This window comes from Dendropsophus ebraccatus, chromosome 14, assembly GCF_027789765.1.
Source record: "Dendropsophus ebraccatus isolate aDenEbr1 chromosome 14, aDenEbr1.pat, whole genome shotgun sequence".
In the NCBI taxonomy this organism is placed as follows: Eukaryota; Metazoa; Chordata; class Amphibia; order Anura; family Hylidae; genus Dendropsophus; species Dendropsophus ebraccatus.
In genome coordinates, this window is record NC_091467.1 from 60,396,377 (window position 1) to 60,412,519 (window position 16,143).

The window sequence follows — 16,143 nt, forward strand, 5'->3', positions numbered from 1 at the left end:
TCATAAAAACTTCCAAATTCTAGAAGCATTAACCATGGCAGTGCTGGACGTGGTTCATGGTTCGGGCATGAGCTGTCACATTCTTCACATTGCCACTTCTGAGTCTTGTTCCTATAAAGCAGATTAGTACTGACATAAGGACTGCTTTATGTCATCACTGGATTCCTAAGGCATATGGTAGTAAAGCAGTCCATGGCTGGCTCTCCGGCAGGTCATTGCTGTCACGCCTTTACCTGTCCCTCCTCCCTTGTCTTCTCCTGTTTTTGAGTTATATTTGGAAGCAGCAGACACACCTATAATAAATCACCTCTACAAACTCTGTAATCTGCAATGTGCTCTGCTATCGCTACAAATTGAAGCAGCTCGATGTAAATTACACAGCAAGCCGGTACAGGAAGGAAAACAAAGGCCGGGCATGCAAAGGAGAGCGAGACATCCATCATGTAAATGGCAAAAAGGAGGAGGAAGTAGAATCCAGAGCTCGACAATGCGGCCCAATCTGGAAAGGTTTACAGAGCTGCCATGGGCCATTTATAATACCTATTATTCCTATGTAGCAGAGGGGTCCCATAGGCCCCAAGGTCTAGTAGCATCTATTAAAGGGCTACTCCGACAAAAATCTTTTACTTTCAAATCAACTTTTTTCATAAAGTTATATAGATTTGTAATTTACTTAGTTACAGTACAGTATAGCAATCAGCATGTGGTGTATAATGTATAGTAACTGTATAAGCCTGATAACACAGCAGCAGATTGTACCTTTCATTTTCCACAGAGTCTGTAAGGGATGTAAGGTGGAATCTGATTGGTTGCTAGGGGCAACTGGGCCTGTTTCACTTTACACCATGTTTGATAAATCTCCCCCGAATTCATAACCCTATTACATATACTGTCCATCTACATATATATATATATATATATATATATATATATATGTACACACTGTATATACCAGCCAGCCAGAGCAGCATATCCTGAGAAGGAGACAATTTCGCTAAATTAATCTTGTTGAAAAAACATTGAACGTGATGTTGTAATAAGAATGAAGGTGACTCATGTCTCCAGTCTTCATATAAAGCGATGACTCAGCGTATTTAGGACTATAACGTTCATTACCAAAGACGTCTTTTTATAGTTAGGTGTAAGTTATTTGCATACAAGTGAATACATTAGATTTGTCTGGACCACACCTGACTTTTACAGGTTTCCTAGGCAGAATGTATCTATGACCTATCATAGGGATGGGTGATCAATATGACATCTGTGTGGACTGGTGGTAGTCAGCTGTTTCCCGTGATGTTGCCATACAGAGTGAGGTCATGTTCACATGGCATATAACACTGGCCGGGTCACAGAGCAGCCAGTGTTACTGAAGAACATCTTCATTTCTGGTGAATGCGCCTGTGTGCGCCCACATCCCAGTTCACACTGCACACAATAGAGCGTGCGGCCGGAGCCGCGCTCTCCATTGTGTGCACTGACATGTCTATGCGGCGGCTATTCAATGAATAGCGGCCACAGAAAACTGTCATGTCAGTTTTTTGTGCGGCCAAATAGAATCCCAGCCAGAGCATATCCTATGTTTATACGCTCCGGCCAGGGTTAATTCATTCCAATACAACGTGTGTTTAGCATAAATCACGGTCGTTGCAAATTGCAACAACGGCCGTGATTTATGGTAAACATACATTGTGTGAACATGGCCGGAAGCTTCATGTGTCGTGGTCATTCAGGGTTATGGCAGCTGAGCTCCTATCTACTTTAGTGGCAGCTAAGCTGCAGTAACTCATGCCAGAGATTTCTAATTTACTTCTGTTTAAAAATCAAAAGTCTTCCGGTACTTATCAGCTGCTGTATGTCCTGCAGGAAGTGGTGTATTATTTCCAGTCTGGAAAGCAGGAGAGGTTTTCTATGGAGATTTTCAACTGCTTTAAAAAGTTTTTGGCATGGACAGAGGTGGCAGCAGAGAGGACTGTGTCAGACTGGAAAGAATACACCACTTCCTGCAGGACAGAAATAAATTACAAATCTGTAGCCCTTTCTGGCACCAGTTAATTTGAAAAAAATAAATAAATAAAAATCTTACTGGAGTACCCTTTTTAATCCACAGGATTAAAAAAAAAATGATGGAAAACGGATGTATTTGTGTCCATGCATTTTTTTCCATTGACTTCTATTTAAAAAAAAAAATTAGGATCAAAATGCATCATTTTTTTTTAACGTACACAAAAAGTTGGTGTTATGGAAGTCAGTGAAAAAATGGATCAAAAAAGATGCACACAATTACATCAGTTTTTTTTTAAACGGATGAAAAGACATAGGGCCACATGTATCATCCGGCGACTGGCTGATTTTCGGCGGAAAGTGCCGATTTGCGTCTTTTTTTAAGCAAAAATGGCGGATTTGCGAATAAAATATTCGCAAATCGGCACTTTCCGCCGAGTACGCCAGGGGGCGGAAAGGGGGCGGAAAAGGGGCGGAGAGTGGGCGGAACGGAGGGCGCGGACTCAGAGTCCGCGCGATTTATCATCCGTTCCGCCAAAATGTACGCCGAAAACCTACTCCAGTCCTCAGCTGGCGTAGGTTTTCGGCGGTGCGCAACGTCGCGCACGGGATTTATGTAGAGGCAGTCCGCCTCTACATAAATCTCCGTAGCGCCGGAGCTGCGGGGGCATTTTTACGTCCGGCGTAAAAAACGCCGGACTTAATAAATGCCTCCCATAGTGTGAACCCAGCCATACTATGCGGCTCCTAGTGAATGGAGTGGGCTGCCCATTGCACTTTTTTTTCTGCCAATGATGCCCACTTCTCCGCTGCTATCCATGTCTTCCTATATGGATGATCACACTTTGTAAGAGTTCTGTGTAGTATTCTAATAAATTTGAGCTCAAAATAAGAACACATCAGAAACCAGGAAACGGAGGAGCCCCACCTGTCGATTTTTATGACTTCATTTTGAAATTCCTTGCACCACCCGTCAGTTTAATAGACAATGGATTAGAGCAGCGTGTCACTGAATGCCTGGGCTGGCTAAGTCATAGCAATTATTCCCTGACTGGTGTGATATCAGTGTCTGATAATAGACGGATGGAAATCAGCAAGCAGCAAATGTACACAGATCTGTGCCTAACCCGGGCCTGAACCACATGGGAACATACAGGCAGCTGTGCCCAGATTCAGGGGCACCAGGGCTTCTATGTCAAATGGCATCTGTATTGTAAATTGCCCATAGAAGGTAGGGGGCCCCTCTGACAGATGTTGCTTTGAGGAGAGATAAAACAAATCAAAGAACCAAGTACATAAGGATCTCTTTTGTCTGGGGTTGCTGGGACTTGTATACATTGTGAAAATGAAGTAGTCACAGGCTGCATTGGTTGAAACAGAAAAAAATCTATTCCCTTCTTATAACTGTGAAAGTAATACCTGATAATAACAGATATAACTGATATAAGGCACAGAAGCTTGCTGGTTACAGTTCACACTAGGTGGCGCTAAACACTTGAACACTGCTGATGAAAGCTTGAACAGTCTTTTGAATACAATGCTCCCAGCCCTACAGATTCCTCTCTCTAAGGTCACTGTTGACTTTGCAGAGACCCTTTTGCTGTGAAAAATCAGGTCGTAGTGGGGGAACATAATAGAGAAGTTCTACTTACCTGTCCCCGTGCCCCTGCAGCACGTCATTAGCTGCTCTCTTTCACTGTCCAGGCTCTTATATCTCCCAAGTTCCTTGTTTCATTACAGCGCCACAGGAACTACCTGCTCAGCCAGTCAGTGACTGCAGGGGTGTCCCGTCTGTCACAGTTTGGCTGAGCGGGTATTTCTGAGCCAGGGCTTTGATTTGATTCTGGAGCCCGACGGGGGAACTTGAGCACTGACGCTGCACTGTGGGGGCACAGGGATGGGTAAGTAAGACTTCTTTATTATGTTACTATCACCCTCTGCCCCCCCTCCTCCCCTCCCTGATTTTTCACTGTTGCCCTGAGTACTTATTTAAGTTTACACAACCTACCAGGCCTTACAACTAAGGGTCCTTACAATTCCACACCTGACCCCTCCTACCACTTTTTGTTCAGTGCATTACACCACACCATAGGACTGTGCCGAATAGGCCACACTACAAGCTATAAGGCGGCCATCTTTTTATTAGACGATCGCTTCTCACACAGTTGTCACCGCCACCCAAACACATTTGCCCTTTCCTTGGTTGATATTCTCCACTTCTCCAGAAACAACCTGGTGGCCCATTTCTAAGGGTCTCCACAAACCAACTTTAGACCACCAATGGTTTCAGGTTGGATAAGTCTCCTCTAGCCTTCAGCCCACCACTGGTCCCTGATAAACAAGCCCACTCTGGCCCCAGTAGCACCACGGATGTATCTGTGTGAGGTCTAAGACAACACAGGCCAATCACAGTGACACATCACTAGCCTACTCACACTCAATCCCTTTGTGGTGGTACACCCCCGGTGTGGAGGTACAGCAGGTCACTTGCCAGATGGCTAGGTGTGACGCCAGTTCTATGGTGGCTGGCCGAAATATAGCCTTGCCCAGTGAGGGTAATCTGTTGTGACGCCAGTGCCGGTTGGGCACACAGGTATGGTGGCACACCTGCTTTTATTTTGATGGGCCGACTATACCTTGTTACCCTGTAGTCAGTGACCTGCCGGGCTGTTGCGGGGTCCCTTGGGTACTTATCACGATGGTCCGGAGTGAAGTAGTGACCCACCTGGACTATTGGCACTGCCACTCACAGAAAGGGGAGATGACCCAAGGATGGTGCGTGTACTGTGTCGGTTCTTAGTGAAGAATCACAGAGTCTCTTTAGCATACATATAATCCTGTTTACTATGAAGATACTTGAGGTAGGCAGTAGATAATACAGCTTTGCCTTGATACAACACTTTACACTTGATAAGACACTTAATACTTTAGGATCCAAATCTGTATTGAGAGCAGGAGGAGTGGTACTGTCATGTTGACTGGGTTGTGTGATGAGAAGTAAAAGGGAGGATCAGAAGAGTAGAGATGAGGATGTCGAGAGAGTCCCAACCCAAGTAGTACTGTGCTCTGCCGGAACTTTGGAGGTAGAAATAGAGGAATACTTGAGAAGAGAGAGAATACTTGTGCCTGTGTTTTGACTCTTTGGTCTTTGCACCACCTATTGCCCACCAGTGTTGAGTGACCTGTCCTAGAGGGTGACACAAGCCCCAGACCTTGTTACCTGGGAAGATCGGAATACTGTGGGTTCCCCGCTTACACCCGGGCTGCGAGATAGAGTTCATGGGCTTCTTGCAACTTTGCACTATCCGGATCAGTTCCTTACTTTCTTATGGATACTGTCCTGCACTGCGTCTCTCCTTGTCCACGACAAGGGTTAGGATGATCCCTGACTTGTCCTCGTGCGTATATGAAAGTAAAGAGAGAGATGAAAGGTGAGAAGAAGAAAGAACTCTCATTGGCGTACAGATCCATGTGATGCATAAACAAACAATAACCTTTTGAGTACTACAGCTGTGCAATAACTGAGTATACAGACTTACAACAACGACATCTTGTGACCAAAATCTCTGGAACTACTACATCACCACTTACACAGGTACAGGCTTAACGAAGGGTGTAACCAATAGCAACACCTGTGGTGGGACACCACATCTCGATACCAAATTATACCAATTTATCTGTAAGTATAAGCATTGTGGCCTCACATCAGCGTCACTACGCACATGGTCAGATCAATGTCCCCTATGCTGTCGCTGACACCTCAACCCGTTACCTAACATCCGATAGATTGATGTCTGACAGTCCAGGAGCCCTGAACCCAAAGGGTGCAGAAACATTATACAACACCACATCCACAATGCACACCCAATGCAATAACAAAAACAGCGGCTCCTCCTTACCAAGTCAAACTCTTTCCCAGAAAACCAATCTCCCTTCTTCGTCTTCTTCCTCCTCTTCTCCTTTTTGCTGAATCACGTCAATATTTTGGTTGAAAGAACTACAATGGTAGTTTTCCAACCCCCTAAACAAGTCAATAAAATTGAAGGAAATATAGATTTAATATCTCGCCCCCCACAACCCCTGACACTTACAACCTCTCATCTTTTTCTAATATGTCTTATGTAATTTAATCCCGTCTTTCAGCATCGCCTTTATCGACGCTCCTGTCATTTATTACCTATGAATGATTAGCACGCTTCTTGGAAGTAATACTAGGCTTGGCGCTGTGACAACTTATAGGTAATTACACAACAAGGGAATCATTCCCCCAGAAAACCTTTCAGTTAAAGTGTACCTGTCATGTCAGCCCGCTACCGGATCACTGGCAAGTTCCTCTGTTAATCAAGATGTTCAGGTCTCCATAGATACAGATACATAAGGGGATCCAATATGGGATGGGGGGGGGGGGGGGGGGGGGGCGCTTATTATGGTCTCTTTGCATGTTCGTATCCATAAAAAAACACAAACTTCCGGATTAACATAGAAAGTCGCCGCTGATCCGCTAGCGGGCTGATGTGACACGTCCACTTAAAAATATGTAAATATATCAAACTTCAATAGCCACAAAGTGTTTTTAAAGGGGTACAACAATTCAGTGAGGGCAGGAGGTGGGGGACATATAATAATGTATATTTAACGGACCCCATTCATGGACTCCTGCTGCCATCCTCCTGCTCTCCCTGCAGCAACATCACAATGACTGGGGTGGGACACCACTGCAGTTGTGGTATCCCACCATGGGTGTTGCTGATGTATACACCCCTCACAAAAGCCTTTACTCTAAGTAAAAGTGGTAATGAAGTAGTACCTAAGTTTTGCCACTAGATGTGGCTAGTATGTATATCTTGTACCTATGTATTGCACAGCTGTAGTACTCAAGGTGTTATTGTTTTTGTCATTTGTGCACCAATGAGAGCTCTTTTCCACCTATCTCTATTCTTCTTTCTTCTTTGTACTCTCTTCTCACCCACTTACAGCAGGTATTAGGTTCTCACATGGGGAGAGGAAGTGTAGTTACACTTAGTAGTAGTCTTAGTCTGGTTCCTGTACAGAGAGGACGCAAGCCAGAACGGTCCCTACAGCAGTCACGTTGGGCCCTGGCTTATGCCAGGTTCCCTGTTAGAGGACAAGTCCAGTGTAGTCTAGTCTGCAGACACACATGGGAAGCATGGACACTCTTTTCTTGAAAGCAGCACTTCTACACACTATGCAGTGCTAAGCGTTCACAGAGAGCACAAGTGAGGGATCATCCCAGCCCACATGGCGAACAAGTCTAAAGGTGCAGGACAGTATCCTGAAGCAAGAGGAACTGATCTGGATAGAGCAAAGTTGCTAGAAGCCTACATACTCTATCTCGCAACGCTGGTGTAATAAGAAAACTCTGGTGACTTTTCTCAACCCAGGTAACAAGGTCTGGGGCTTGTGTCACCCTCTAGGATGGGTCGCCCAACACTGGTGGGCAATAGGTGGTGCAAAAACAAAGGTCAAAACACAGACACAAGTATTCTCTCTACTCTCAAGTGTTCTACTTATTCTACTTCTAAATCTCTGGCAGAGCACAGTACTACATTGGGTTGGGACTCTCTTGACATCCTCCTCTCTACTTCTCTGCACTTGCCCTCTACTTCTCAGCACGCAACCAAGCCAGCACGCTTATTCTACCTCTCAAGCTCTCAGCACAAATCCTATCACTACAGTCTAAAGTCTATTGTCAAGTCAGAAGTCTATTGTATATCGCTGTACCAAGTATTCTTAAAGTAGGGAAGAGTTTATTTATGGTAACAGGACTCGGTGATTATTACCTAAGCACCTACACAGTAATCGCACCTTCCTTGGGTCATCTCCCCTTTCTGTGGGTGGCGGTACCAATAGTATGGGTGGGTCACAACTCCACTTTGGACCACTGTGATAAGTACCCAAAGGACCCGCTTACAGCCCAGCAGGTGACCGACCACAGGGGAAAGGGTATAGCCAGCCTCCCCTGTGTGTGCCCAACCGGCAATGGCGTCACAACTCCCTATCATCTGGCTCAGTTATATCCCCGACCGACCACTAGTGTAGAGGAGTCACACAGCACCATATAGCAAGCCTCACAGTGGGGCAGCACCACACAGTCACTGATTGGCTGAGCAAGCAATCCATCAGCCGGGCGGGTACTTTCACCTGGGCCGTGACGCAGAAGGAAGCCAGGAGAAAATGATATCTGGCGGGGGTCTGGGAGCCTGTTAACTCGGCGCTGCAGGAGCCATAGGGGACAGGTAAGTATACATTCTTTATCATGTCTCCCCCACCCCCTGTATCTTTTGTTTTTGCCCGGAGTACCCCTTTAAAAGACCTCCTTTATAGTGTATGAATTACTATAAGAATGAAATATTCACTAGCTTAGATACCACAGCTGATTGCTATATTAGCCACCATATGTAATAATTATAGATGTGCTCACTGCACCTAATCCCAACCTAACAGTCAGATATGCAGGAGATAAACTCAAGACACTCCTACATATCAGGAGTTCAAAATGCTAAAGCTATCTATTGCCATTTCTATTGTGTAATACCTGAGGCAGCTGCAGTCCGCCCCTGGTATCTATAGAGAGTTCATTTAAAATCTCCCTGCCTACTGATTAAGTTCTTCTATTAAAGGGGTTATCCAGGATCACAAAACACATAGCTGCTTTCTTCCAGCGCCACTGTTGCCCTCAGTCTGTGTGTGGAATTGCAGATCAGTTCCATTGAAGTCAATGGAGCTGACATGTAATACCACACACAACCTGAGGAGAGGGGTGGAGCTGTTTTTACCACAATGGATAAACGATTAGAGTCACTAGGTAGAGATGGGAGATGCATGCAGTTGTGCCCTTCACTCCCCGACTCCCTGATCTACCTAACTCCTGCAATGAGACAGGTAGAGCGGCAATATGAAGCACTCAGCCGCATGCTTCTTCCTCCTCATTCTAATGATGGGTGAAGGTCTAAACACCCGGAGCCCGACTGGTCAAAACTTTTAAAGCTTATCATGTAAAAAGTATTTTAAAGTGACAGTAACACTTGAAATCCTCCTTAAAGAGACTCTGTCAGCAGTTTTATGGTGTCCTATCTCAGGGAAGTATAAAGCAGTGACGGAAAAGCTGAACAGAATGATGGATCACTTACTTTGTTCTGTGCAGCTGATCCAGAGATATCCTCTTGTATAACATGGACAATAAGTAGTCCTCTCCATTATGTGCATGAGCCCAGTAGTCCTGGATATTCATGAGAAGCAGAAAACCCCGCCCACCAGCTCCTTATTGGCAGTTAACTATCCATGCTATGTATAGACAGTCAACTGTCAATCAGCAGCTGGAGGGCGGGGGAGGGGTGTGCAAGAATCCTATTCTCCTGCATATTAGGAGAACGGCTGAACAAAATGATGTAAGTAATACGCTGATCTGTTTAGCATTTCCATCACTAGTTTATGCTTCCATCATAGAATGCAGGCCACAATAGCTGTGCAGGTACCATGTAAGCTTCAGTCATTTTAGGGCGATTTCATACCCCTTCTCTTTATTTTTTTCCTAATTCTTTATACAACATACAAAATAATAAATAGATAATCCATTTTACCTGCTAAACCCCCCAACCTTTCCCTTACTCCTTACCAATTAACTTAGGTGACCTTACCCTATGGATAGGAGATAAAAAGCTGAGATGGGACCACCCCTTTGAAGGGGTTATCCAGCGAAATGTTTTTTCTTTCAAATCAACTGATGTCAGAAAGTTATATATATTTGAAATTTACTTCTACTTAAAAATTTCCAGTCTTTCAGTACTTATCAGCTGCTGTATGCCCTGCATGAGTGGTGTATTCTTTCCAGTCTGACACAGTGCTCTCTGCCGCCACCTCTGTCCATGTTAGGAACCGTCCAGAACAGTAGCAAAAACCTCTCCTGCTCTGGACAGTTCCTGACATGGACAGAGGTGGCAGCAGAGAGCGCTGTGTCAGACTGGAAAGAAAACACCACTTCCTGCAGGACATACAGCAGCTGATAAGTATGGGATGGCTTGAGATTTATAAATTTTAGTTAATTACAAATCTATATAACTTTCTAAAACCAGTCGATTTGTAAGAATTTCTTTTTGCCGACATAACCCTTGCTGGAATTGATGCCACTTGCAGTCCTATAAAAAGCCATTGAGAATTTCTATCGATACTAGAGAGAACAATGACAGTCGCAGCTCTGCTACATCTGTACAAGTCAATTTAGTATACAGAACCAAGTGTAAGAAGTCATCAGCTAATAGACACTTTGAATAATAGTAAGAAGTCAATAAAATGCAGGGATCCACCCAGCTCATTAGTAATAACAGCAATTAAAATGCTAGGAGAGGCTGCATTCCTATAAATGGCAGCCGTGCACGCCGGAGTCACAGACGGCAGCATCTCCTCCGGGACAACATGACAGGTAAGCTATGGAAAAAGTTATATTCTTGGAAGGTTTGCTTCTGGATAATAGGTGATGAGAACCTGATGGTCCTAGATTGATGGGCTCTTTGTGTCCAATATAAGAAGGGTTAAATAACTTATCCTTGTCATTTTGTTTGGTCAGACAGTCTTGTATATATAATTTACATTGATCCGGTGGCCTAACCGGTGGGCACTGTCATTCCTTGTTTGTTGTAAATTAGAATATGTTAACTATTAGTATTTAGGGGTGTTATCTTGTGCCCTTTGGGGGTCATAGAGGGGATCCCCATTGGGATTTCTCCTATGTACTGTATGAGCCAGTCAGGAGTTGACATGGAAATGCTTGTCAATGGAAATGCTTGTGGCTCTGATGAATCTGGCTCCTCCATTTTAATGGTGGCAATATAATATAATATATGGACAAGTAGAGTATAATCGGCACCACTATGCTACACAAATAGCAAACACAAATATAGTATCTTTCATCCCCAGTCGGAGGAAGCGCTAGTAGGCGTGAAACTGCTGCCCATCTGTCCTCCCTTCCCTTTGGTGCATGGAATAAAGAATGTTGTGGCTCTATGGAGAGGACACAAATAGCCTTATGAATGAAAGAAATAGTATCTTTCATCCCCAGTCGGAGGAAGCGCTAGTAGGCATGAAACTGCTGCCCATCTGTCCTCCCTTCCCTTTGGTGCGTGGAATAAAGAACGTCCAGCCTGAAGATTGGTGTGTGCCCCATGCTCATTGTGTACATTGTTTTATAATATAATATATACCCTTCTGCAATGCTCAGCTGTTATTGGGGGGTTATTTGTCACGCTGCCTTCTATTTTAAGGCTATGTTCTAACATAGTATTTCCGTCAATCTTTTTTCAACCAAAATCAGGAGTGGAACTGAAAGGGCAAAATAATAATGGAATATCTACACAGTTTCTGTGCCTTTAATCCACTCCTGGTTTTGGTTGGAAAAATATTGACAAAAAGACTGACGGAAATACTATATGTGAACATAGCCATAAAGAGGAGCAGCCACGGTCACTTTAGGAAACATTTGACATGTCCTAGGGACATCTGAGAAGCTCTGATTGGTCAGGGTCCTGGGGTTCAGACCCCCACTGATCATTAGCCTCTTCCTGCTGTGTGTATAGCTATAATCCAATAGGAAACCTGGTGGTCTGCTCTGCAGCACCACTGCTGGGGAAGTGAAGAATTGCACAATTTCAAAAGAAATTGAATAGTATAAGTGTACAGGCTCAGACAGTAGTTCATCATATATTTTACAATAGGAAGGAAATTTTGGCAAAAAATGTTATGGGGCTATCGCAAAATTGAGTGGAGCAATGATCATCGATCTTCAGTTCATGGAGTGCTAGCTAAGCATGTGTCCTGCAGCTCATTTCACCGGGGGAACAGGGGACCATCGATTTCATAGCTGGGAGTTGATCTCAATGGTTGCATCCTCACCTATCCTTAGATAGTAGGGCTATGTTAACACTTTGTATGACACCGGCCGTTCCGTGACCCTGCCGGGTCACGGAACAGCGGTGTCAGATAAGGTCATCCCGGCCGGTACTGCATCCGGATGATCTTTAGCGTCGCTGAGTTCTGATGCAGGCACATCAGTGCCGAAGTCAGTCAGTTTTTATCGGCACTGCTACAGATCCCGGCCAGAGCGTACACTATGTGTATACGCTCTGGCCGGGATTCCATAGACGGCAACATAACGTATATTTTCGTATTAATCACGACCGTTGTTGCAATCGGCAAAAACGGCTGTACTTTTACGAAAATATACCTTGTGTGAACATAGCCTAAATCAGGAGTCCATCAAGTTCAACCTATAACTCTACTGTGTTGATCCAGAGGAAGGCAAAAACCATTATGAGGCAGACTCCAGTAAGGCAATCAGAATAAATCCCTGGATCAGTGTCCTATCACATGTAATCTAGTGCCCAGAATGTGTAATGTTATATTCATTGTGTAACTTATTCCTTGGTTTTCTGAATAGAGAAAACTTTATCTATATCGTTGCAAGTATATATATATATAACAATAGAGAAGCTATTCTTATCTTTCCGCACTCCCCCAGTGTGCTTGGTATAGTGCCCCCCAGAGACGATCCCATCTTCACTTCCAAGGCGGACTCATCTGAGGGGTGACAGCCCGCTCAGCCAATCACAGTCCAGCAATTAGCAAGACTGACCAATTAGTGTAATATACTCTTTCCAGCTTTATGGGAATACCAACACAGAGACGCTACCGTCTTCCTAATTTGTTAGGGAAACATCTCTATTAGATACAGCAATCGTTTCTATTTTTTTCTGCTAATAATAATCATTAGTCATAATGAAAGATAAATATCATAAAACGCTTAATAAAACAAATATAAACTATTTTATACTCTGTAATTACCTTTACGGGAGTCACCACACTAATGCCATTCACTTTGTTGGACCACATTCACATTACATTTTGCAATACCAGTGTAAGGGTGTGCTGACAGTGCGGATGATGAGCAAAATACCCTATTAATAGTAAACTGTATAATAAAGGTTCTATAGCCAAGCTTGCTATAATTCTGCTAAGTCCTTTACAAGGTCACAGGGAACCCTGTTTGGGAATCTCTATAAAAGCTATGGACACCTTGATGATTGATGATTTATTTCCTGGATGCAAAATGAGGCAACTTTCTAAAGAGTCTTCATTACAAACTTCCTACCATTTAGCTGCTACCTAGGGAGGGGGAGTGAATTACATACCACCTTATCAAGTGGACAGGGGGTAGAGAATCCTTGGAGGACAGCTCACACAGACTGTAGACAGAGAGGAGGGCAAATACAAGGCATTCTGAATGGGAGAATCAAATTGACTATACAAATATAGAGAGAAAATAGAGCTCATACAGTAATCTGTAGAGGCAAAGTAAGCAAAATTCTTACTAAAAAGCAATGGGGGAAAGCATTGAAGAGTTCATTTCAAAAGGTGTCAGTCGACTATAACAAGAATTTATGTGTTCTTAGTGTGCCATGCTTGACACTAAAATGGTTTGTAATAGGGTTTAATGCATGTGATTGCATTAGGGGTAATGATGCAGTTTATTGATAAATTTGTGATACTTTTTCTCCATTTAGCTTTCAATCACTTATGAGTATTGATGATAATCAAATGCAGGGAACAGAATGAGAAGTATATAGACATTTTCCAAGAAAAGAGCCTCTTGTGATAAGAAAAGGGAGCGTTATGTACACAGGCAGCCCCACCTAGATAAATGGATAGATAATGAAATAGAATATGCCTATCCCTATCTTCTATTATGCTGCCTTCAAATGGCTCTACCTGTCTTATACCATTACAAATTATCCTGATACTACCATGGATGAGGGAATTTACAGTGCTAGCGAAGTTCCCCAGGACTGGATCCTGCTTTTTCAGGCGCCCAAAGCGGAGCGGCACAGAGTTCAATGGGAGCAGGCTGAGAGGCTCATCCCTTAATAACTAATATATCTATAAAACTGGTCTATAAAGGGAACCCGTCAACGTGAAATTGCTAGCTAAGCTATCGGCATCATGTTATAGAGGAGATGGAGCTGAGTGGATTGATATATATCTTTATGTGAAAAGATTCAGAATAACTAAAGAGTCCATTCCATTGTGTGACCCCGCCCACTGGACTCCTTACCACAGAATGTGCAGGGATTTCAATCAACATGTTACAAGCTTTACTGAATATTTTTCCACAAAGATATATATCAATCTGCTCAGCTCTTCCTGCTCTATAACATGATGGCAATAGATGAGATAGTATTGTCTTGGTGACAGGTTCCCTTTAAGAACTCTACATGAAAATACCATCCATCTTAGACCATTTCATTTAATAAGTGGCAGAAATCTAGTGAGGACCCTTTTGAGCCTAACTTTTCAGATATTACTAGTGGAAACCCAGGGATGCTGTGATTTTCTTGCATTGCATTTGGGGTACAGTTGGGATAAATTGTAATAAATTGCATGAAACCAGACACTTTCTCCTCCCTTTTTTGTTCTTGTTCCAAGCTAGTGTCCAAGCTAGTTTGGATATATTGCGACCTAAGTTAAGGCAAACAGTGCTCAAGGATTATGTCAGGGGTGGTGACTGTGGCAAAGGAGAAGTCCAGCGAAAATGTTTATTGAAGTATTGTATTGGCCCCAAAAAGTTATAAAAATCCCCAATATACACTTATTACGGGAAGTGCTTTTTCCCCTGCACTTACTACTGCACTAGTGAGACTAGTGAGACACTGCAGGGGTCTAATGGTTATTATTAACCTGGTGGAGGGATTGCAGATTACAATTTTGATATGTACGGATGTCACTAAGTTCTGTAATATTACAGAGGAGGCTAATATACACTACAGAAGGATTTGATGAAGCTGGAGGCTTGGGCAGAAAAATTGCAAATGCAGTTTATTGTGGATAAATGGTATGGTTATATACCTGGGCTGAGGTAATAAAATGGACAACTATGACTTTAACTTGGGGATATTTGTGGACAGTAAACTCAGTGCCAGGCAGCTGCTGCCAAGGCTGAAATTGAAGGATACATCCATAGAGGTCTATGGAAAAATATAATTTTGCCTCTATACAAATCACTGGTCAGATTATACATAGAGTATTTTGGGCAGCTGCCTATAAAAAGGGCACAGCTGAGCTGGAGCCTGTATAGAGGAGAACGACTAATGCTGCGTTTACACGAAACGATAATTGGCCCGATCGTACGATTAACGATGTCGGAGTAAGGTTTTTTTCATAACGATCAGCGTTTAGACGGAACGATACATCGTAAGGAAAATTCGTTTTGCGATCGTTTTGTGATCGCTTAAGCCTATCTCACACATTGGTCAAATTGGCGAACGACTGTTTACACGGAACGATCTAGGTTTTTTTAAAAAATTTTTTATAATGGTGATGTAAAATAAAATAATATTATTAAATGTTAAAATAATAATAATATTAGCTATATATAAGCCATTACTACTAGACTTCTAGTGATAGGATATTGATCCAATATTGATGGATGTCAGGTAGGGGTCTGGAAAGACAACAGATGAATGCAGCCCTAACACTGGCACCCGTCCCAGCTGGCCCTACTTACTTGCCACTTGCAGAACTAAAGATTACTGTGGACAACTGGGCGACGTTCCCTATGCTGCAAACAGTGTAGCACAAAACAAGACAAACACACACAATAATAGAATGGTCAGCGGTCAAGGGCGGCAACAAACGGGCAGCAAAGGTACAAAATCAAAATCTGAAAGCAAGGTCGGGGTAACTAAATCCAGAGGTCAGAATAACAATAGCACACGGTCAGATAGTTGCTAGGTCAAGGCACAAGGCGCTATCACAGGCAATGGAATAGCACCAGGTGCTGGAACTTATAGTCATCGAGAATCAAATGCTGACAGCTAACTGGCTGTGTCAACTGTCAGTCATAATCATTCTAATGGGGCACACCTAATGCTAATTGGCCGCAGCTACATAAAAGAAAAACGCTGCAGCGTAAAATTAGCAGGCTGGTTGCCAGGGATGCTGTCAGCGCGCCCCCAGCAACCAGCCCCGCAACAACTAGGGACGCCGTCGGTGTGCGCCGTGCCCTGGAACAGCAGGCCGGTCACTAGGGACGCTGTCGGCGCGCCCTCAGCAATAGGTCTTGCCTGTAACCAG

The 16,143-nt window shown here is 43.6% G+C and overlaps 1 protein-coding gene across 3 annotated transcripts in view; it reads left to right on the forward strand.

The window, feature by feature from the left end:
* The window catches only part of LOC138772977 (protein-glutamine gamma-glutamyltransferase E-like), a 56,906-nt gene that overhangs the window by 8,927 nt on the left and 31,836 nt on the right, over window positions 1-16,143 (forward strand). For 2 of the 3 annotated variants that reach the window (XM_069953822.1, XM_069953823.1), the window contains exon 1: window positions 10,361-10,444. The exons of the other annotated variant lie outside the window; for it this stretch is intronic. In XM_069953822.1, coding sequence (XP_069809923.1) covers window positions 10,438-10,444 — 7 coding nt within the window. In that variant the 5' untranslated portion in view covers window positions 10,361-10,437. Of the gene's footprint in view, window positions 1-10,360; window positions 10,445-16,143 lie in introns of those variants that run through there. 3 annotated transcript variants of the gene reach the window in all.